The sequence below is a fragment of the Chelonia mydas genome, chromosome 19 (genome assembly GCF_015237465.2).
Source record: "Chelonia mydas isolate rCheMyd1 chromosome 19, rCheMyd1.pri.v2, whole genome shotgun sequence".
Taxonomy (NCBI): Eukaryota; Metazoa; Chordata; order Testudines; family Cheloniidae; genus Chelonia; species Chelonia mydas.
In genome coordinates this window covers 251,544-275,445 of record NC_051259.2, presented here as the reverse complement: position 1 = coordinate 275,445, position 23,902 = coordinate 251,544, and the positions used below count along the sequence as shown (strand labels likewise).

The following is a 23,902-nucleotide window of genomic DNA, read 5'->3' as shown; positions in this document are numbered from 1 at the left end:
TTGTGGAGAGTCTGTGCAGTTCTATGGCTTCCTTTGGACAGTACCCTTGCTGTTCAATATTGTGGCTGTGTCCTACTTTTTTTAGATACTCAGTCTCTCTTACATGTAAAAACAGTATGCATTGAACTCTGCCAGGGAGCTGACTCCAGCTGATTCCAGAGTGTGCTTTCCAATGGGAGCAAGAAACAGCAACAGTCTGAACGCATAATGAGAGTGAGAGACCTTCCCTGCATCACACAATGCAGAAAATAAAATTAAAAATTACTGTTCAAATACTGACTCACACCCCTGCCCTCCCTCTTTCATTTCCAGAGGACCCTGCCTTCAGGGCTGGTGCAAAAATGATCAATTGTGCAGGCGACCTGCATAGAGGTTCTACACTCTCTGAATGCCATGAAGTCCAGCACAAAGGTAATTACAACAACTGGAGTTTAAGAATACTATTGACAACTTGGGAGGGTCTTCTCTGTGATACCTGTGTACAAGAGTCCCTGTGACACATTGTAAATCCAGTTCCCATCCTGTTTCCACTCTGACTTGACAGTTGGGGGGCGGGGAGAGGAGTAAACTATTTAAACAAAAGGTGAAACGTGTATGCAGTGAAATAGAATGGAAATAGTTGTGAAATCTGAGCCCAAATTGCCAGAGCCACAAATGATCCCACTTTGCAGTTACCACCCCATAAGGGGCTCAGAAATGCCACAATTTAACATTGTTTTGAAATAGATTCCTGAGCTACACAAGATATAAAGCACTTTCTCCCCATTGGAGTCCTCTGAATTCTGCACCAAGTACACATAGCATTGCCTTTTGTGGGGACCTTCCGACAGCAACAAGACCATGGTGGTAGTTGCAGTGAACAGAGTCTGCTGTGTGTTGCACTCATTGCAGGAGGCTCAGCTTCCTTTTAAAGAAAAGGAGTACTTGTGGCACCTTAGAGACTAACCAATTTATTTGAGCATAAGCTTTCGTGAGCTAAAGCTCACTTCATCGGATGCACACGAAAGCTTATGCTCAAATAAATTGGTTAGTCTCTAATGTGCCACAAGTCCTCCTTTTCTTTTTGCGAATACAGACTAACACGGCTGCGATTCTGAAACCAGCTTCCTTTTAGTAATTTATTAAGCATTTCCCAGTGCACCTATTGGCTCTACAGTTGCCTACCTATAACTGATGCAGTTTATGGTCAGCTCTGCACCTCAGCAATGCTATTAGTAGCTCAGCTGGAGTATGCTGACAGATCAGCATCCCTGGATGATGTATTTGTTAAATGGCACCACCTCCAGGAGCTTTTTATAACAACAGGGAAGGGGAATGTTGTGGTTAGACACACTTTATACCAAAACTCTACTGCTAAACTACATATTTAATTATAAAACACATATACTGGAGAATACACTTTTTAATTACTTAAAATCTTCACTAAATGTTCACAGTCATTGTCTTAACAATACCTACACAGAATGCTCTTGCCTTACAATGGCATATGTTGTACAATTTACAAACAGGTTAGTAATAAAATATTCTATAATACATTAGGCATTTATTGTAAGGCATCAAAGAATGTAGCTTCATCTAACATTCATTTGAATTTTTAAAGCATGTGTGTACAAGTCCGAGGACCCATGCACGTATGCAAGTCAGGGAAGTATGCGTCAGAGAGGCAGGTGTGTGCAAATCCTGGTACATCAGGCACTGTATAAATGCAGCATGTGCACACACACACACACACGTTACATAAGACTAATGTAATATCTTCAATGCTTGAAAGGTTATGCAGTTTTATATTTATGAACACAAAGATGCAATTAAATCTTGTTAGTATCTTGTGGTCCATAATACAGAATCTACTCTAACACCTTAAAATCTGTAATAAAAACATCTTTATAAACAAAAACAAATGTACTTCCCTATTTTACTGTTAAAAGATCAGTACTGTGAAATACACCCTCTGCCACAAAATTTTTGAGATTCCGACTGAAGGTGGGTCTCAATAGCACTATTTTACACTGCTGTTTTAACTGTTTCTCTCTACTGGGAAGGCTTTAGGAGTTGCAAAAACTCCCTCTTAGCCAGTGAATAGGTTACACGCTGCTTTTATGCTATACGAGTTGCTGTAACATGCAGCTGTACACATGAGGAAAGCCCCCATAAGGTCTCTGTCTGAGGAATGGGAGAGAGCTTTTGGGCAAAGATTTTTTTGTCCAAGAAAATTACCTTTCTCCTTGCTGTTCCCATTTCTCTCGATGCAAAATTTCCTCTTCAGTAAGCCTGAGTCCTTACTGGGATCTAGCATCCTACACAAGAAGAAATGAATAAACAAAAAGGAAGAGTTAAAAAATAAAAATTTTCAACCCTCCTCCTTAAAATGTCCCTGATATTAATGTATTATTTGGTAAGTGGAGCCCTCATGGTCTCTAATTTACGTTTAGGCATTTCAGAGTCTGCAGACACAAGGAGCACTTATAAGAAATGTGCGGTCACCAACTTGACAGGAACAGGACTTCTGAAAGTTAACTACTGCCGCCATCAAGTTAGGCCGGGTGTGTTCTAAATCCTTTGGTCCCAGTTCCCAGTTGGATTTAGCATCTGAATTTCCAGCTATGGGTTTCCCCCCCGCCCCCCTCCCCCTTTTTTTTTTGTTTTTTGTTTACACTCAATGTATCAGAATTTCACCTAGCTTTGTGGTACATCTGTATTATTTACCTGACAGATAATTTCACTTAGAACAGTGGTGCTCACACTTTTCCTGTCACATCCTCCCTCTCGCCAGTAATGGAATCTGTCCACATCCCCCTCCCCCACCACATTACTGCACAGCGAAGGCTTCCTCAGCAGCAGAGCTTGGGATGAAGGTGGAGCTGGGGCTAGAGGCAGAGCTGGTCTGGGGACAAAGAGGGAATGAGGGCAGAGACAGCCAGGGGGTGGAGTGGAGCTGCAGCTGGGGTCGGAGCTGGTGTGAGGGCAGAGCTGGGCCTGGAGGCAACACAGGACTGAGGGCTGAACAGGGTTGAAGGAGGAGCTGGTCTGGGGGGCAGAGTGGGGCTGAAAGTGTAGCACTCCCTCCCTGCCCCCCATGGGGGCTGGCCCCAGCCCTGCCACCCACCCCAAAATGTTCCTCTGCATCACCCCCCCGCCTTTGAGAACCACTGACTTAGAACAAATGGATGAAGAAGCTTCCTAATAAAATCCTGAGATGACACTTCGGAGCAGGGTCTTGGAAACTCAGAACTAAAACTGGGGTTGAATCTGAATGGCAGATATTCAATAAAGTGTGAATAAAGTTAGATTTTATAACTGTCAATCCCTGAACAAACATTAACTGACTGGGGACAATTCTGCTCGCATTGAAGTCATTGGGAGTTTTGCCAGGAGTTTCAATAGAGGCAAAGCAGACCCTTAGCAAAGATTCCAAGAAATGCAGTGAATATATAGCTCTGTTGTCTTTAGCTACAGCCCTAACAGACTAAAGACGCAATCCCGGAAGTCCCATTCCATCAGTAAGTATTGTTATTAATAAAGAGTAGTAATATTTTCAGTGTGTTACAATATATACCACAATGTGGCCAATCTTTCTGCTATGGCCTCTCCTCTCCTTTCTTCCGATACTGGGATGTATGAACCAGCAAAGTTTGAAGGGGAAACATTTTCTTCAAATCATTTTCAAAAGCAATAGACCAAAATCTGTCTGACGATTTATCATAAAAAGTTGTGCCACTGAACAAAGTTCTGGTAACTGCTGTGATCTGATAGATTCTCTAGTCTCTACCTAACCGTTTAGCATTTTTAGAATAGTCTCCACTGCAAATTCAGCTGCACCTTTTTAGTGCATCAGTTACATAATATGTATTTTAAAACCTGAGTTAAAATATATTGTGCGACAAAGTTCCTGCTCTACCTTGGTGGGTCTTGCGCTTATTGGCGGATTTGCTTGCCTTGGAGCTTCACAGCAGCCCTCAGCTTGGCTATTTTTCTGAACCCACAGTCCAGGTTGACTCCTCCTGTGTCTGACCAGGAGTTGGGAGAATATGTGGGGAACCCGGGCCCGCCCTCTACTCCGGGTTCCAGCCCAGGGCCCTGTGGAATGCAGCTGTCTAGAGTGACTCCTGGAACAACTGTGCGACAACTACAACTCCCAGGGCTATTTCCCCATGGCCTCCTCCCAACACCACCTTTATCCTCACCATAGGACCTTCCTCCTGGTGTCTGATAATGCTTGTACACCTCAGTCCTCCAACAGTCCGCATTCTCACTCTCAGCTCCTAGTGCCTCTTGCTCCCAGCTCCTCACACGCACACCACAAACTGAAGTGAGCTCCTTTTTAAAACCCATGTGCCCTGATTAGCCTGCCTTAATTGATTCTAGCAGCTTCTTGATTAGAACACCTGCAGCCAATCAGCCTGTCTTAATTGTCTCCAGAAGGTTCCTGGTTGTTCTGGAACCTTCCCTGTTACCTTACCCAGGAAAAAGGGACCTACTTAGCCTGGGGCTAATATATCTGCCTTCTATTACTCTCCTAGAGCCATCTGGCCCGATCCTGTCATAATTGATATAGAAGATATCACTGGAGTGAACGTGTGTAGTCTTCTTTAATTTCTTGTCTGCCAGCTCAACAGTGATGATGTGGATGAATGAAGACTTTCCACCGCTTTTTATCTTGTACCAGCTTCATAGCTTCATTCACTTTTTAACCTTTTTGTTCTATGTCATTGTTCACTGTGTCTATCCAACGTCTTTTTGTCTTCCTCTATTTCTTGCACTGTGGTATGTATTGCCATGTATGTATAACTTGCCATAACCCTTTCTGCCAAATGCTATCAAAAGCCTGTTTGAAGTCTATAAAGTTGTTGTAACAGGTTTGGTTGTATTCTATGTACTTCTCTGACACCTATTTTAATTCAAATAGCGGATCTATTGTACTTTGTCCTGGTCTAAATCTGGCCTGTTCCTCTGCAAGCACCTCTTCCACATACCTCTTCATTCTTTGCTGCAATGTCTTTGTGAATGCCTTCCCCAGGAGACTCAGAGTACATGATGCATTTTGTTTAAGGTCCAAAAAAACCTGTCCTCTCATGGATGGGGAGTTCTCACATAGTGAGAGTCATGTAAATGGAAGAAGAGACTTTAAATAGGTGTGAATCGAATAGAACCAGCAGTTCGTAAACTGTGGTCCAGGGGCCAGTTGTAGTTTGTGGAGCACTTGCTGATGGCCCACAGAGAGCTGATTAGTGACATGGTGCTGCCTCTGCTCCTTGTTCCTAGCTGCTCAATCCCATTTAAACCAGCTAAAAGTAGATTAAATATTTTCCTGATGATGTTTTTTCCATGGAAGTAGTTGCTGTAGTTGCCACAAGGATATTATGTGATTGTAAACAGGATGGGATGAACCCTTGCAGTACGATCCACAGGATGCATCCACTCTATGAAAAGCTTGAGAATCCCTGCAACTGGCTATCTGAGTTGTATCAAGACAATAACATGGAGTCATACAGTGACATGAAGCTACGTAAAGAATAAATTAGGCTCAACGTTAGGAAAAATACTTAACAGCACAACTGGACAGTGAAACAGATTTGTCATGGAAATTGGTCAAGCCACCAGCACTGCAGAGATTCATGAACAAGTTAGGCAAGACAACAAAGGGAATGGTGGTGAGCAGTCCTACAAAATGAGGAGGGCCCAACTGGATGCTCTGGGAGCTTTTCCATGTCTCGGTACTTACATAGCCCCCATCGCTGTCATAAAATGGCTCTATTCCATTTGCAGTGGAGACTATTTCTGCCCCCCCCCACTATTGTGTCTCTGAGTCTATGATATGTTTATGTATACAGCTGCTCAGCCTCTTTCACCAATGCTCAGGTCGAAGTGCCCACTACATTTGTGAGTTAATGTTATTAGAATAATGTATTTTTATTTATTTGCTGAGCACCTGCTTGGTGCTGTACAAACCGATGGTAAAACACCATTCCTAACTTGAAGAAGCTTACAAACTGAATGAGACAGTCCTCATAGACAAGCAGAAATGAAACACAGGTTAGTGGTTAGGCTTTCCAACAGGTTCTGCTTTCCACCTCTCAGGTTAGTTTGAATTTGTGTATATAATCAGTAATTTGTGGATCATCATTGCTAGGCCTTGGATTAAAAGAGTTTTAAGGAGGGCTTCAAAACAGGAGAGGGCATTACTGAGTAAAGGAAGAGAAGGAGGGAGTGTCTAATGCAGAGGGTAATTTATGGAATGAAGGCAAGAAAGCCAGAGTGGGAAACAGTAGGTTAAACATTAAGCAAACACTAACAACATAATCAAAGTGCAATTAGGGATATATTTACAGTCCCCAAAACCAGGAAGTGTTCTCACCCTAGGGAATGTGCTCAGAGGTTCTTCAGGAGTCTGCCCATGCGGGTGATTTTACCGTTTTTGCTGGCATACATAGGCACAAAGGAAAGAGTTAGAAATGGCATTGCAGCCTTTTAAATAGTCTCTCTCCTGGCTTTTGTTTATTGATCACAAACCCCACACTAGTAATTGAATATACAAAATATACAGTTATTAGACCATATCCTGTGCAAAGGTGAAGAAAGCTTCTGTTTTGGTTTAAAAAGGCTAAAAAGCTATCCTAGCTAATTGCACTTTGTTCTCCCCTCCCTTTAGAAAACAGATTTCCAAGAGAGTTTAAAAATATATTCTCGTCAGAAACAAAAATATTTTGATCTTTTAAGATGACAAATTTTCATTGTGAGCTAGAATCAACTCCACTTTGACTACATTATCTACCGATGAAAAGTGCCCTATTCATCTGTTATTGCTCATAGAAGACTCTACATTATTGATATAATGCCTGGAAATGAGATATTCTGCACCTTTAAAATGTAAAGAGCAAGAATAATAAATCCTTGTCCCTCTTGAATACTGCTCCATTGGCTTCATTAATATGCCCATTAACAGATTCTGATTGGCTGCTTATTTTTTGGGCAAGCTACTGCAGAAGCAGATGTGGATTTAATTACAGTGTTGTTGGGGCATTGGCCTGAGGGGCCCTGCATTATGCAAGCATGTTTCTGTTAGCTCTTCCAATTATTTTGCCAAGACACCACAACCACACTGAACCCTTTGGGAATAGCTCAGGATTTCTTTCTAAAGGCCCCAAAATCTTAGCGCAACCACTGAGATGTTGCCTCTAAACTTAGTGAATTTCTGAAAACTATATTCTTTCCCCAGAAAATGAGACTCTGTGAATCATACTTCGTTGGATTTTATTTACTAAAAATAAGCTGAAGCCCTATTTTTTAAATCAACTTTGCAGTTCTCTTGTGCTTTATTTTCTTTTCCTTTGGCTTTCAGTAACTGTGCCAACTGCCACATGAGGAATTCTGCCAGGAGAGCCACAAACACACACACTGATGCTAGTTGAGGCTTTTAAAGATTAGTCATTTTCCTCTTTTCCCTTTTTGTTCATTGACTGTTCAATAAAAAGCTTTATTAACTATCAAAAGCAAAAAGAAGAACTGGTAGCTGCAGAATAACTTCACAATGCACAGCAGAGCTGTAACAGCAGCAACACAAGCTATTATCAGGAACAGGGAAATGGTCTCTCCATCATACCAAACTGAGCAGAACAGCACTGTCCCTTCCATGCTTGGCCAGGGACTGAAAGTAAATCTCTTTTACCTACTGACTCCTGGGGGATATTGAAGTAACGTGTCTGGGTTCAGTACTGGCATAAGCATTGTCCCCACTCCACCTACCCCAGGGACAATCGGAGCAAATTCTATGAGACAGAAACAAAGGGCTTTAATGCAAATATACATATCATATGGGTTGTGCTAATGCATCTTTGAATATAATCAGCACCAGCCACCTCATGTTCACTGGGTCCCTGTTAATCTTTCCGTTTTTACGGTCCTGCAATAGAAGGTGCCTGTCTGTTTCAATATCTTCCAAATTTCATGCAGTGCATCTGTAACAATGTGTCAGATATAGAAGTGCCCACTGAGATACCCTGCATTAGGAACTCCGAAGCATCATCACAAGGCTTGGCAGAATTCCATTTTTAAAAATAATTTTGACAGATAAAATTTTAAAAATGAGCATGGATATTAATTTAAATTTTCAGTTGTGGGAAATTATGGGGTGGGTTTGATAATTATTTAATGACAGACATTGAGATTCAAAAAGTTAAAGCTTTATAATTGTTAAAACACAAATTCTCAATATCACATGAAAATATATAATGCAAATATCCTTAAATCAAACTCTAATAAAAGTTCTCAAGCAGCATTTTTTTTTTTACTTTGCCTATCTGAAAATTTTGATAAGTAGCTCTGGGACTATTTTTTGTCAGTGTGTGTACATGGTGAAACTGGTATTTACTGATAAAAATCGAATCCTTACAAGACTAGTTATTGCATTCCTCTCAAGACCTCAGTCACACGTTCCCATGCAGCGTACTTGTGACATAATGGTAAATGATTGTGTAGATTGTAAGAGACTACCAGATTTTACCATGAGAATATAGGTATTTGACCTTAGCCTGCCAGACGACATCATCAATAAATGAATACTTAGAAAGAAATATCTAAATTGTGCGTGTTTTATTTACACACACACACACACACACACACAGTATTGAAGTCCTTTATAACATTTACCATGCTCTTTTTATAAATACAGAAACAAACCCTGACAACAAGGAAATATAATCAGTTTTGGAAATCTCCAACAAGTCTTCAGCCACACGATACCTCTCTACTCTCCAGACACTAATCAACTGAGATTGGAGCAGGAGAGCAAGAACCATTAAGATGCAATTCTCCCCAATGTATTACAATTCCAGAATCACTTGTTATCATGCTTAGTAACTGGGGAAGTCTGCAATGCACTTAAGAATTTTTCATGCCTTACCTGGGAGTGGTGGGAGGATAGGGGCTGCACATTGGCCTTCTCCATACAGCATAGATATATTATGCTGCCATTGCAAAAAGTATTAAAAGTGAACATAGTAGGTTTTTTGTGCACTGTTGATATTTATGTGTGATGACTCCTTCACCCAATCCCAGGTTATAAAACTATTCCTTGGGCACTCAGATTGAGAGAACTGTTCTGAGAACCCCAGGACTCCTCAGAGAAATAATTCTAAAGGACTAGCTCTTCCCTAAAAGTCTAACCATGTGGTAACTCATTATACCCTTTCAATATTTACAGTCTGATGTTTAAAAACCTTTCCTTCCCTTTGGCCTGCACATGTGAAGCCCTCTGAGTGGAATGGAAGACTATATGGGCCATTAACATCTTCATGATTTATAAACATTTGCAAACTTGGAATGAGTTTAGGACAGTGGCTCTCAACCTTTCCAGACTACTGTACCCCCCTTCAGGAGTCTGATTTGTCTTCCATACCCCCAAGTTTCACCTCACTTAAAAACGACTAGCTTACAAAATCAGACATAAAAATACAAAAGTGTCACAGCACACTATTACTGAAAAATTGCTTACTTTCTCATGTTTACCATATAATTATAAAATAAATCATTTGGAATATAAATATTATACTTACATTTCAGTGCACGCTACACAGAGAAATATAAACAAAAAATTGTCTGTATGAAATATTAGTTTCTTCTGACTTCGCTAGTGACCCTGAAAAACACTGAGTTAGAGTCATAGGCCATGGAGCCATGTAACACACTATGAAAACCTCAGGTAAGTGCAGTAGAATCTTGCCCTCAATCTGGGAGTTTTCCCTAAACTAGATGATCATAATGGTCCCTTCTGGCCTTAGAATCTATGCATCTATTAATCTAAACTCATTGGTGTCAATCACATGACCTGAACTATCTATCTAGATATCAACATGCCCTCACTGTGGTAACTCAGTGCTAGATTCTTCAGTGTCCATCCCTCACTGATAAAATGTGTTCACTTCCTGCACCCAGAGCATATTTCTTGTTAGCTTCCCTCCCCTCTCCTTTATTTTGTGCCCAAGCAGTCTGGCAGGGCAGATTTAAAGGTGGGAAAGGTGAGAAAATGGCAGCTGAGCCCTCTTTGTGATCGGCTTTTTCACGTCTCTCATGGGATTAAGACGACTTGAGGGGTTCTTAATCCAGGTGCCTTCATTTTGTGGCCTGACAATTGAAACTTTACCCTCTGGAAGTAGGCTCTCAGCACCTGTCCCCATGGCAGGAGGAATATTGTGGATATTAATTTGGGGGACTTCCCTGAACTCATCATCAAATTCATCCACGTGTTAAAGGTCCCTGAACTTTTCCAGATCTTTAACTCCTCACCAGTGGGTGACACAGAAGAATGAACTGGAATGATTCTGGAGTGTAACCTGACTCTCTGCTTGAGAACCCCAGCCTCCCCATCCCTTCCCCAACACCCCTAGCCTGCTTATCCCTGTCACTCCCCAGCTGTTTCTCTCAGTTATATTACATCTTTTTGAAGCAGTTGTAAAAAGTGCTAACAGGACCACAGCCCTGCTTTACTCAGCAATAATCCGGTTGCTTTATCAGGATTAACTACACAGTCTTTGGCCTCGTTGATTCCACACTCAGGAACTGGATTATTGCCTCATAAAACAGCATAACAGTGTTATTATCACTTAATTCAATAACACACAAGCACTGCCATAAAAGTAAATGAAGCAAGTCAAGCAGTACAAGGCTGACAAATACAAAATCAAGACACTAAAAGATCTTGTCATACACCAAGAGATGATGCTATCAGTCTTTACAAAGCATCTTCAGTATGAGCTCTAGACCAAATCAACATGGCAGTTGCTGCCTCTGTTTTGACTCTTGCTCACCATACACTGTCTTTACACCACTTTTTCAAATGTGTCTGGTACAAGGGCACATTTTACACACACACACCCCTTGCCTTTCTATCTCCTTGTTCAACACCAGAAACTCATTGACGCTTCCGAATAATTTCGGAATGATTTTCATCAACAGACTTGACAACATTCAGTATCATTTATGGGCAATTTGCATCTTCTGTTATAGAAGTTTCAGAAGAGAGGCTTTGTGGTACTTAGATACTACAAGTCATGGGTGCTCTACAAATAGCTGTGTCAGCCATTGATTTTCTGAGATGACAGACAGACACTGGTGATTGCTCTCCACTGAAAAAAAAATCTTAATGTGGATTCTCCATAGCAATTCCAAAACTATCTAACATTCATAGAAAGCTATTCCAATCTGGGAAAAGTACAGAGGGAAAGTAGGTGATAGGAGCTCAGGACCTCACTCTGATATGTTCAACAGTTCAGCTAAGAAGAAAGAGACCTAAGGAGCGAGAGCCCCCTTTATTAACCCAAACAATTTTGAGGAGCGAGCCATTACATGGAGAAGGAGAACTTGGACAAAGAAGCCTAAAGGAACTAATCACCCGTTCTCAGACCCACTTACATCGTAGCCCTGGTGCCCAATGTCCACCCTTTTGTTTATTACACAAGTGACAGGCTGGAGGCTTGCTGCAAAGCACAGCCCTCCTCCTGGAGTAAGCAATCAGAGGAGCCTTATTTCTGTACCAATCGTGCCCAGTGCAAAAACCTCTTTTGAAGGACCTGAAGAGCTGTCACTCCAAATCCAGGAAACGCATAGAGAAGGTGCTGCAGCTGTGAGAACTATCACTGCTACTCCACCCGCTGCACCACAACCAGACTGAATCCTGAATTGTGGCTGTTATATTGGGGATTTTGTTGGGGAATTTTTTCTTTTACAAGGTAACAAACCAAACACACACACACAGGCTCTCTTAATAATTCTCCAATAATAGAGAGGACATGGTTTTCCCACTTGATAAACTCACTATTTCATCCTGAGCATCATTTCAGAAGCCGATGGATGTGTGAGCTCCATGGAGAAGTGTCATAGCATCCGACGAAGTGAGCTGTAGCTCATGAAAGCTCATGCTCAAATAAATTGGTTAGTCTCTAAGGTACCACAAGTACTCCTTTTCTTTTTGCGAATACAGACTAACACGGCTGTTACTCTGAAAATAGTATCTTAAATTTATCTTCAACCTCACTTCTCCAACCCATGCACTGCCTTGCTAGTCCCCACCCCCCACTAACATGAAATATAAGGATCTTTGGAAAGCAAAATTCAGCCTCACAGGTGAAAGTGAGACTGCAGAAATGATTTTACTTTCCCTGATCCCAACACTAGAATCTTTTCCAATAACTAGAAATTCCCCAAACCATCATCACCAAACTCAAATTTTGAGCCACATTTTCATCAATGGGTAAGAACATAAGAATATAAAAACAGCCATACTGGATCAGACAAATAGTTCATCTAGCCCAGTATCCTGTCTTCTGATAGTGGCCAGTGCCAGATGCTTTAAAGGGAAGGAACAGGACAGGGCATTTCGAATGATCCAACCCCTGTTGTCCAGGCCTAGCTTCTGGCTGTTGGAGATTTAGGGACACTCAGAAAATGGGATTGCATCCCTGACCATCTTGTCTAAGATGTCTTGTCTAAGAGCCATTGATGCACCTATCCTCCATTAATTTTGACTCTCAGACTATAAGGTCAGAAGGGACCATCATGATCATCGGATTTATCTAATTCTTTTCTGAACTCAGTTATACTTTCAGCCTCCACAACATCCCCTGACAACAAGTTCTACAGGTTGACTGTGCGTTGTGTGAAGAAGTGTTTCCTTTTGCTTGTTTTAAACCTGCTGCAGATTGATTTAAATCAGGTGACCCCTAGTTCTTCTGTTATGTGAAGAGATAAGTAACATCTCTATTCACTTTCTCCACACCCTCCATGATTTTATAGCCCTCGGTCATCTCCCCCCTTAGCTGTCTCTTTCCCATGCTGAACAGTCCCAGGCTTTTTACTCTCTCCCCATATGGCAGCCGTTCCAGACCCCTAATCATTTATTTAGCCCTTCTCTCTACCTTTACTAATTCTAATATATCTTTTTGAGATGGGATAATCAGAACCATATGCAGTATTCAAGGCATGGGCATAATATGGATTTATATAGTGGCATAACTGCTCAATTTTGCTTGTGTAAAACACAAACATCTCTTAGCAGTTACTGTAAGAGAGACATTCAGACCCTTTCCTGTGTATTCTAATTATTTTGATAAATATTTATACAGGCCCTGCCATGGCGTTGTGACACAGCAAATAACCCAATACCACACAAACAATAATTAAACCATCAAATATACCATATGAAAAGCCAAGCAAAATGTAGCATGACACCATTAAAGAGGGGGAGCAGGCCCACTCCTAGCCAAACAGTGATTATAACAGAAAGTATTTGGGAAAGAGGAACTGTTTCATAGATGGATCAGGAGGAGCAAGTGTCAGCCTCAAAACTCTGGGCCAGCAATGCCAATGTCCAATCACTTGCTGACCTAAAGAGTGATGGCGGAGGCTGCAGAAGACTGTTGGTGCTCGTGCATCATCCTCTGGATTGAACACGGTTTAGTAAGACGTCCGTGAATAAAAACAGATCCTACTAAGGATTTTTAAAAATCATCCGGGCAAGTCTAAAAACAATCCAGTGACTGATGATAGTCTACATTCGGATCAGGTCTCAGTCATCATACGCATTCAGCAAAGCTCTACTCCCAGCAGACTGGATGCCTGAAAATGTGGAGAGTGGTGGCATTCAGGACACAGCAGCATATGTAAGGGTTAGGCTGTGAACGCGATTAGGCTCCTTTCTCAAACTGCCTTCACAAGGCCTGTGCTCTTGATCAGAAAGGAAGGTTCCAAATCAAATGCCAGGGAATATGGATGGGCTTGAAGGTGAATCATCAGCACCTTCATGGACTCTTCTTTAATCACTGTTCCTGAGCCCAGCTGTTCAGACAGGGTATATAGCCTCAATAAAAAAGAATGTCAGATTTAGCACTTAAGTTCACTGAAACCGCATGTTCTGAATTACTAGAGTTGTTTCACATGCATTTCCTTAATTAAACTCTCCTGTTCCTTTTCAAACCATCTATCTATTTGCAAACAATTTGATGCTGGCCTCATAAGAGAGTAACAGTGTTCAGGTTTCCCATAGCTACAAAGGAGAATATCTCCTTTCTGAGGTCTAATATTTTTTGTCTACTGGAATTTTAAAGGGACAGTTTCATTGCATCATAAGGGTTGTGTTTCACTGTGCAATACGAGGGCCAAATTCTGGCCTCAATCACATCTCAAGAAGGCAGAATTTGCCCAATAGCAGTTGCTTGTATGACTCTGTTGATCTTCTGGGCTTACTGCAAAGCCCACATGTCTGAACAGGCATTGGCAGGGACTGAGGTAATGGAGTGTGGGATTTTCATCTAGTAGGAAAGTTGGGCAGAGTGGAGATAAGATGCACCGGTAACATGACAAGTGATCAAATGATGTGTGGGAGAAAGAGGAGTGGATCCTTTAGTCAATTTTTTACTTTTTATCTCCTGTTCTTGTGTTTTTAAAAAGCGTCTGCCAAGGGCCAAGCTATTATGGGCTTTGGAGGACATGGGTGGGTCAGGAGCAGTCTTTGGGTGAGAAGCAATGTGGCCTACTAGATAGCACACTCAGCTAGAATTCAGGAGACCTGGGTTCTTGTCCCAGCTCTGCCACCAGCCTGCTAGATGACCTAGGGCAAATCACTTCACCTCAGTTTCCGCAACTGTAAAATGGTGATGATACTGACCTTCTTGGTAAAGCATTTAAGGTCTCCTGATGAAAGGTATTATGTAACAGCTAGGTGTTGTTATCAAGATCAAAATCTAAATATATGTATTGGATTCTTGGATAAGGATTAGTGTGTGTGTTTAGACTAAACCGTTTGCCTCAGCCACAAGAACATTTTGGTGAGCTTTTCAGTCTACTAGGGAAAAGTAGAGAAGCCAAGCTCTGGACTCCTGTTTTACCATCACTTAGTCACACAAACTAAGGTTTCGTATTTCATTTAAAGAACCCAGGAAACTAGGCAAGAAACACTTTTAGATTCACAGTATTCTAGCTTTTACTCTAAAACTAGGTCGTTGTGTTACATGAAATTACAATGTTCAGAAATGTAATGTCATGTCATGTCACAAGTAATAAGAAACTGCAGCAGACATGATGTTCTGCTTTAGTGTGAAAACCTTTATGTGGTGGGGTGAGTTGCCCCAGAGGTACACTGAGGTAAGCTCATTATTTCTCATGTACCAGTTCTGTCTCAATTCTTATAACCCTCAAAGCCCTATGTGGATGCCTCTGAATTCAGGTTCAGATGACCAGAAAAGGATTTAGCGAACCGCACAAATTTCCAACCCTTTCAATGCCAATTCTTTAGCATTTGCACTTTGTACAGTTGAAATGTACAGAAGATAACTGTTCCTCACTGGCACAGCTACTCCACTCACGTGCTCACAAACAGGGCTAGATTCCAGTGTCTGGTGGTTGCCTCCAAACCAACGAGATGTGCTAAATTCTAGATCTGGCCAGAGAACAGAAGAACATAAGAATGGCCAAACTGAGTCAGACCAATGGTTCATTTAGCCCAGTATCCTGTCTTCAGACAGTGGCCAGTGCCAGATGCTACAGAGGAAATGAACAGAACAGCGCAATTATCAAGTGATTCATCCCCTGTCATCCAATCCCAGTTTCTGGTAACTGGGCATCATCCCATCTCACGAAAGAGACAGAGAGAGACACAAGGCGAAAGGGATCATTGTGCCCAAATTCATTGTTGTTGTAATTAGCACATGTGGAGACAGACATCTCTGCACTAATTGGGGACACCTACAGACACTAATTGTTTGTGGCTAAGGAGCAAATATGAGATGACACACCATAAACACCCCTCCTCTCCAATTATTTGCCACGCTCACGTGTCTGTTTTCATATTAGAGTACAAGACCTTTGGGGCACAGTCTTGTCTTGCTGTGTATTTGTATCACCAGCACAATGAGGCACCAATCCTGATTAGGGTTTTGGGTCACTACCGAAATGCAAATCATAAATAATCCTCATCCTCTGACTAGGCAGGTGTGTCACCTTTCCAAAGGCACCTTCAGGGTTCTCCAGAGAACAGAGTAGTCCAGACTCTAACCCCTTTCCCTTAGAATACACTGCAAAGGCTGTTTGGGGCAGGTTCCACTACACTCACCTTCCTGTCAATTAAAATTCTTAGACACTCTCAGTCCTTAACTCTTCACAGGTATTTAATATATCACTTTATCTACAAAATTTCACTATGTATTACTTGGCTTTAATGAGTTCAACATTTAGTAAGCAAGGCAGTAGATTATGTGGGAAATGCATTAACCTCTAACATGGCTGTAAAAATAGCCTTAATAAAATAGAGCTAAATCCTACTTAATAGTAATAAAATAGGAACCACTATGTTCTGGGGGTAATAATGACCTTTGAGTCATTCCTTTTGATTTTAGAAGGTTTAGCATTTGGAGCTCCTTAAGAAACTTTCAAGCCTGGATGGCTACAGAAAATTGCACATTTAAAGGGAGCTTCAAATCTACTGATAAATTCTGTGCAAGTCAAAGAAAATTAGCTCAAAAATTATTAAAGACACCCTGAACCTTCAGAGCGTAGAGGTCTGTGAGCTGATAGCTGGAGTTTAGTATTGCGCCATCCCCAAATATAACAATAAAACAAAACCCGGGAATGTTTAATGTTTCTCAGAGACAAGAATTCTAGGAAGAGACACATAACCATAACCAAGAGAATGTTACTGTTGCCACAGCTAGTAAATTGGGACTGCAGGTGGAAAAGCCTATAAATTTACTAATCCAACCGTCAATCCTCCTCCCAGGGAGCAATGGGAATTTTACATATTTATCTAAGGAGAATTTGGTCCCTAGTTTTTTATTTTGAGAAATCAGAACAGGTTTCCAGTTACAATATAAATATTCAACTTGGCTATTAATATTTTATATATATTGTTTAGCCATGAGGCACTTTAACTCCTGAAGTGCCTGTAGGTTTGTTGGGGTTTTTTTTAAGACACACTCAAAGATGGCTTAGGCGTCTTGTTGGATTCCCATCTGTGCCTGAATGTCCAAGTAGCAGTGGTTGCCAAATATGCTTTGAATCCCCTGCATCTGTCAAAAAGACTGGGTCCTTTCTTCATAGCTATGTGGACCTCATCACAATGATTCAGGCCTTTGTAACCTTAGATTACCTTAACTTGGATTGCTGCAATATGCTCTAAATGGGACTGCACCATCTCGAAACTGTAGCTGGCCTCCCAGTGAACCAAACCGTTACTTGTCTGTGACCTCTAAAGATGAGCATCAATGTTGTTCTTTAGTGATATGCAAGAACTGGGTGAATATTTAGAGTGGGCCCAACTCTCCTGTAGCTTCCTACAAGCAGCTCCCACTAAACTCACTGAAATGACCGCAAGTGTACAATGTGGCTGCAGCATTGAGCCTACTATATTTAAACAGATGGAGTAAACAGCAGTTATTTTTGTTCTCAATGAAAAATGTCTTTTAAGAAATTGAGAACAGGGTCTCCATTGCAGCTTCCTTTAAAAACATAGAATCATAGGACTGGAAGGGACCTCGAGAAGTCACCTAGTCCAGTCTCCAGCACTCAAGGCAGGACTAAGTATTATCGAGACCATCCCTGACAGGTGTTTGTCCAACCTGCTCTTAAAAATCCCCAATGACGGAGATTCCACAACCTCCCTAGACAATTTATTCCAGTGCTTAACCACTCTCACAGTTCGGAAGTTTTTCCTAATGTCCAACCTAAACCGCCCTTGCTGCAATTTAAGTCCATTGCTTCTTGTCCTGTCCTCAGAGGTTAAGAAGAACAATTTTTCTTCCTCCTCCTCGTAACAATCTTTTATGTACTTGAAAACGGTTATCATGTCCCCTCTCAGTCTTCTCTTCTCCAGACTAAACAAACCCAGTTTTTTCAATCTTCCCTCATAGGTCATGTTTTCTAGACCTTTAATCATTTTTGTTGCTCTTCTCTGGACTTTCTCCAATTTGTCCACATTTTTCCTGAAATGTGGCACCCAGAATTGGACACAATACTCCAGTTGAGGCCTAATCAGTGCGGAGAAGAGCAGAAGAATTACTTCTTGTGTCTTGCTTACAATACTCCTGCTAATACATCCCAGAATGATGTTTGCTTTTTTTGCAACAGCATTACACTGTTGACTCATATTTAGCTTGTGATCGACTACGACCCCCAGATCCCTTTCCGTAGTACTCCTTCCCAGACAGTCATTTCCCATTTTGTATGTGTGCAACTGATTGTTCCTTCCTAAGTGGAGTACTTGGCATTTGTCCTTATCGAATTTCATCCTATTTACTTCAGACCATTTCTCCAGTTTGTCCAGATCATTCTGAATTTTAATCCTATCCTCCAAAGCACTTGCAACCCTTCCCAGCTTCGTATTGTCCACAAACTTGTAACAAAGTTCCTCCTCTGCCTTGGTGGGTCCTGCGCTTATTGGCAGATTTGCTTGCTTCAGAGATTCACGGCCGCCCTCAGTTTGGCCACTTTTGCTAGTGGCTCAAACCTGACATTCACTCAGCTAACCTCATCACTGGCCAGCATGGGGAAAGGGAGGAGAACGATCCCCGCAGTCTCTGCTGACCCACCTAATGGGTCAGGGGATAGGCCAGGGACCTTCCCCTCTGGTGGGACACACAGTCCAGGTCACCTCCTCTTGTCTCAAATAGGGAGTTGAGCGGAATGGGGGGAACCCAGGCCCGCCCTCTACTCCGGGTTCCAGCCCAGGGCCCTGTGGATTGCAACTGTCTACAGTGTCTCTTGTAACAGCTGCAACTCCCTGGGCTACTTCCCCATGGCCTCCTCCCGACACCTGCTTCACCCTCACTGCAGGACCTTCCTCCTGAAGCCTGATCACGCTTGTACTCCTCAGTCCTCCAGCAGCACGCCTTCTCACTCTGCTCCTTGCACGCCCTCCACTAACTGACGGGAGGTCCTTTTTTAAACCAGGTGTCCTGATTAGTCTACCTGCCATAATTGATTCTAGTATGTTCTTAATTGGCTCCAGGTGTCTTAATTAGCTTGCCTGTCTTAACTGGTTCTAGCAGGTTCTTGATTGCTCTATTGTAGCCCCTGCTCTGGTCACTCAGATGAAAACTGTTCATCCAGCGGCCAGTATATTTGCTTTCTACCAGACTCCTGCACCCCACTGGTCTGGTTCTGTCACAAACTTTACAAGTGTGCTCTCTGTGCCATTATCTAAATCATTGATGAAGATACTGAACAGAACTGGACCCAGAACTGATCCCTGCGGGACCCCACTCATTCTGCCCTTCCAGCATGACTCTGAACCATTGATAACTACTCTCTGGGAACGATTTTCCAACCAGTTATGCAACCACCTTATAGTAGCTCCATCTAGGTTGTATTTTCCAATTTGTTTATGAGAAGGTCATGCGAGACAGTATCAAAAACATGTTAATGAACCAACTCACATTCAGCTACTCTCAATGCATTTAATGGGAATTAACTGTCAATAAGTATATAGACTTTGTTCTGGGTGTAGGCTGTCAACCAGACTTTAAATTAGCCCATTCAATTAGCAACTAGTAGAAAGCCGAAATTACTCTAGGAACTTCCGGACTGGGTCTCCTGGTGACCCTGCTCTCCTCTAGCTCTCATTTTCCCTCTCTGCTCCTCTTCACTTTTCCCCTTCCCTAGATTATTTTTCAGTCCTCCTACTCTCTCTGTCAGGCCACCATTTCTCCCACAGCAAATCTTCTGCCTACTCCCATCTGGCTATTAGCTCTTGCCATGCTGAATCAGCACTTCTGAATGCAAAGCCCTCTTTCAGCAACTAGCAGATGGCTCTTGCGTCTGGTGATGTCGCTTCAGCACCACAATAACCAGCACCATGCAAAAGCAGCAGGAGGCTGCTGAGCAGCGTGGGAGTGCTAGCCTAACCTCAGCAGGAGCACCTGGAAGAGAGCAGCCGACATACTGGGTCCCTTGGGCCCATATTTGTGGATTATGCAGTATGGTAAAAACAGCAGCACCTTACTGTCATAACAGCCTTATAAATCCAAAGGCTTCTGTCCTCTATGCTCTCTTCAAAGCAAACTAGCTATTTTTAGATATGCCAAGCAGTATCTGCCCAGCATGTCAGCTCCAGGGAACAGGCCTCTGCTCATTTATTCCTGTGAGTCTAACTGTGTTCCTTAGACTTGCAAGAACAAACCCAAGGGAAATGGGAGAATTTGCACCTCTAAGATGGTGAGAAAATTGACTTGCGAGTCTAAATCCTATGAAGCTAGCAAAATGAAACCTCACATTCAGAACAAGGTCACTGGATTATAATCAACTTCTGAGTGGGGAAACCAGTGGAGAGTGCACCCAGATTAGAGCCAGACACTAGAGGTAGCTGGGAGGGGGAAGTCACGCAATAAGCCCTTCAAGGGCTGCCCATTTACCTAATCCTTGGGATCTTTAGCACGTACCTTATCCACTACCAACAGTAGAAAGATGGAAGCTGCAGGTATTCCAGGTGTTTGAAAAAGTATGCCACTCATTCAGAGGCTTAAATACATATTTATAGGCCTAACTTTAGGCCTCCAGTTTTTTAAATCTTGGCTCTGATTTTTTTTTTTTTTTTTTTTTTGGGGGGGGGGGGGACTTGGAAATCAAGAACATGCAATTATTGACATCTTGTTTACATTGTATGAAAATACAGCAAACCTGATACATGATGATGAGGAACAGTCCTTAAAATCAGTATGGACCTGCTGCTATTACATGAGTGTAATGTGATTGTTGATATGCCCTATTTTCAAATGTAGTATTACAAAACATGAGCAAAGTCATCTGAAATAGCAGAATTGACTAACCTCATCAGCATATTTTTTAGCTTTAACTTTACTGAGAGTTCTTTGCCTATTTCTAAACCAAGGGAAAAGAACATGAAAGCATTTTTATAGACTGGCTGACTAACTTAAAATAAGAGTATGAAATGCTGATTAGCCAACCCCACACCTAAATCACTAGCCCAGTGGCAGAAGTGCATGTCTCACAGTCTGAGAGGGAGACTTTCACCAACACCTTACAGAAAAACAAACTGGGACAGAGCTGCTCATGTTCTACACCTGAATAGGGCATTTAGGAGGCAGATTATCTCCTATATCCCAGCTTCACTCAGCACAGGAGTGTGAGGGAAGCCTTAAGGAGAGGATTGTGGCTCCCTGATTCTCAAGCCAGGATTAGACCAGCAGTGTAAATAACTATGTACTACCTGAAGATCAGCAGAGCAAAACAGAACTCTGCCCCACTGCCTCCCCCAACACATTACCGGGAGGTAGGGGAGCAGAGGGCACTTGGTGCAGGAGCCAGTTCTTCAGACTTTGTGCTACCTGACAGTCTCCCCCAGTGAAGAGAGGGGATTTTCATCTGGCCAGTTATAGGCAGGGTCTGGCTTCTTTGTGACATGTGAATGGAATAAAGGGGTTTCATTGTCATTGCAAATGTGGCCCCTAAATTCTGCGGTGCACTATGAAGAACTTCAGGAAAGTAATTGGAATAGTCTGTTACTCTATCAAAGCATCACAATGTGACATTTTTAATGGAGGTTGAAAATGAGTGTCTAGTTGCTATATAAGAGCCATTGTGCCAAACAAACCAATCTCCCCGTGGCAAACAAACCAAGGGCCTGACAACCCAACCAACAGTAATAGGCAATATTCCAAACTGAACATTGTTTTAAAGTAGTGAATTCTACCAGGACAATTGTTATGAATGGGATTGTCAAGGAAACCACACACTCAGGAAACTCCCATTGACTGCAGTGCTGCAGCTTCACCTGAAGGATGCACATAGCCATCCATCAACACTGCAAAGAAACTAATTTGAGGTGAATGAAATTTCCATGCCCACTAATCCAAGAAAAGCGTACCAAAGGAAGGCCAAGAAGTGGCAGGAGTCAATAGAGACTATTAGGTAATTTAACAAACAGCTACCAACTTTCTAGTCCTTCTTCTGTAAAAAATCTGGCTAGCTGGCAAAAGTACAATCTGTGTGCTGGATATTACAGCTGAACAACATATCCCCCTGCCATAGCTGATCCACCGGTAGAAAAACTGTATGAATGGTGTTTTCCTCTGAGTGCATTAGGAGGGTACTTCCTAGAAAATGATATCTCACAACATAGTTTTGGAGCAGGAGATTTTCCGGTCTTATATGTTCACATTTCCCTGGTGTCTTTTCTCCCTGTGCTGGTAAAGGAGAAGGTGATAGTTGGACTAGCAGGCATTTTCTCAAGAGACAAACTACCAACCCTAGCCAACTGAGTTACTCCCAGGTATTCTGGCAGTACTGACACCAGTTACGTGGATTTCCCCTCCAGCTAATCTTTACATGCAATGAGGTTGTGGGAAAATGGCTATGCAAGAAAAAGGCATCTAGATAAGTATGTAGCTAGATAGATTACGCACACTGACACAGAAGAGGCAGAGGGCAACAGATGGGAGTAAGCTTTAGCCAAAGTCCCGCATGTTTAGGATTGTGGCGAGGTGAGACTCACCGGTGCAGCATCTCCTGCTGGTCATCTTGGGAATTAGTTCTTGTCCAGCCCGGAGCGCCCTCTGCAGGCTGGTGTCTTGCCTGCTGCTGGCCCTGTGTCCCTCCCGGACCCCTTTACCTAAGGGTTCTGCCCCAGCAGTACCCCCATGATCTGGGTCTCCACTCCCAGGGGAGCCCGCAACCCTCTACCCCCACCTTGCCTCAGTGGCTACTGCTAGTCATCATATAGCCCCCGCTCACTGGGGCAGACTGCAGTCTGTAAGGGCCACTCATCATTGGCAAAGGGTTAGGACCAGCTGCCTCTGCCTATTCCCAGGCTGCACCTCTGTAGCCCCAGTACCTGTGTAGGCCTTCAACAAGGCCTGCAGCCTGGGGTTTTACCAGGCTGGAGCTCCCCAGCTCCCTTGCCCTATTCCCCAGCATTGTTCCAGTTCAGGTACCTTCCTCTCAGGCAGCCACTCCAGGGCTAGAGTGAGATTCCTCCAGCTCCTGGCCCCCAGCCCTCTTCTCAGGGCCAGCTGGGCCCTAATTGAGCTGGCCACACCTGTGACTGCTTCTCCAATCAGCCTAGCTTGGCTGCTTTTAAGCCCTGTTCTTCAGGAGTGGGGTAGCCACCCCACTACAAGGATATTTAGGCTAGGTCTACACTACGGACCTGTGCCGCTGTAAGGCCTCTCCTGCCAACATAGCACTGTCTGCACCAGCACTTTGGCTGGTGAAACTTATGTCAGTCGGTCGGTCGGGGGGTGTTGTTTTCACACCCCTTACCAACAAAAGTTTTACTGATAAAAGTGGTAGTGTAGACAAAGCCTTAGTGAAACTAGTGCTATACTGCCAAGTTACAAATCCCTGCAATAACTTATCTTGTAAAAAATACAGGTTCTTGATAGACCAAGAACCATATTTTTCAAGGGCAATTAAAATTCAAAACTTTTTTCTCATGCTTCATAAAAGGCAAGTTCCTAGTCCAACAAAAAATACATATATTGTTTCCCCTTCTGGCCCAAGCAAAACATTTGGGATCTAATATATTGTTCCAGTTAGGGGGCAAAATTGATGACATTCAGATATTTCTCTGATGCAGTCTTTGTTTTTTGTTTGTTTGGTTGGTTTTTTTAAACAATGTAGTCCTGTGTCCCTGAATGCAGAAGGAATCAAGTAGCAGGAAACAACTTCTTTTGCTCATAGCACTAGAACACCCTTTTCAGTCTACACCCCTAACCCAACAAGCTTGCCCCAGCTTTTTTCCAAGGTCAGCCAATGTTTAAAGCTGCTCCTTCAGGCTGGGTGTGTGTGTCTCAGTTTTTTCTATCTTTTTTGTCTGTTCTGCCTCCCCCTACATACACCCCCTGCCCAAAAACAATACTCAGCAAAAGCTTCTAAGCAAGGTTCACATATGCCTTTTGTCTTAGGT

General features: G+C 42.6%; 1 protein-coding gene across 2 annotated transcripts in view; it reads right to left on the bottom strand.

Moving 5' to 3' along the window:
- The window catches only part of LOC119563996, a 371,151-nt gene that overhangs the window by 187,866 nt on the left and 159,383 nt on the right, over positions 1-23,902 (bottom strand). For both annotated transcript variants that reach the window (XM_043532011.1, XM_043532010.1), the window contains exon 2: positions 2,218-2,297. In XM_043532011.1, coding sequence (XP_043387946.1) covers positions 2,218-2,297 — 80 coding nt within the window. The remainder of the gene's footprint in view (positions 1-2,217; positions 2,298-23,902) is intronic.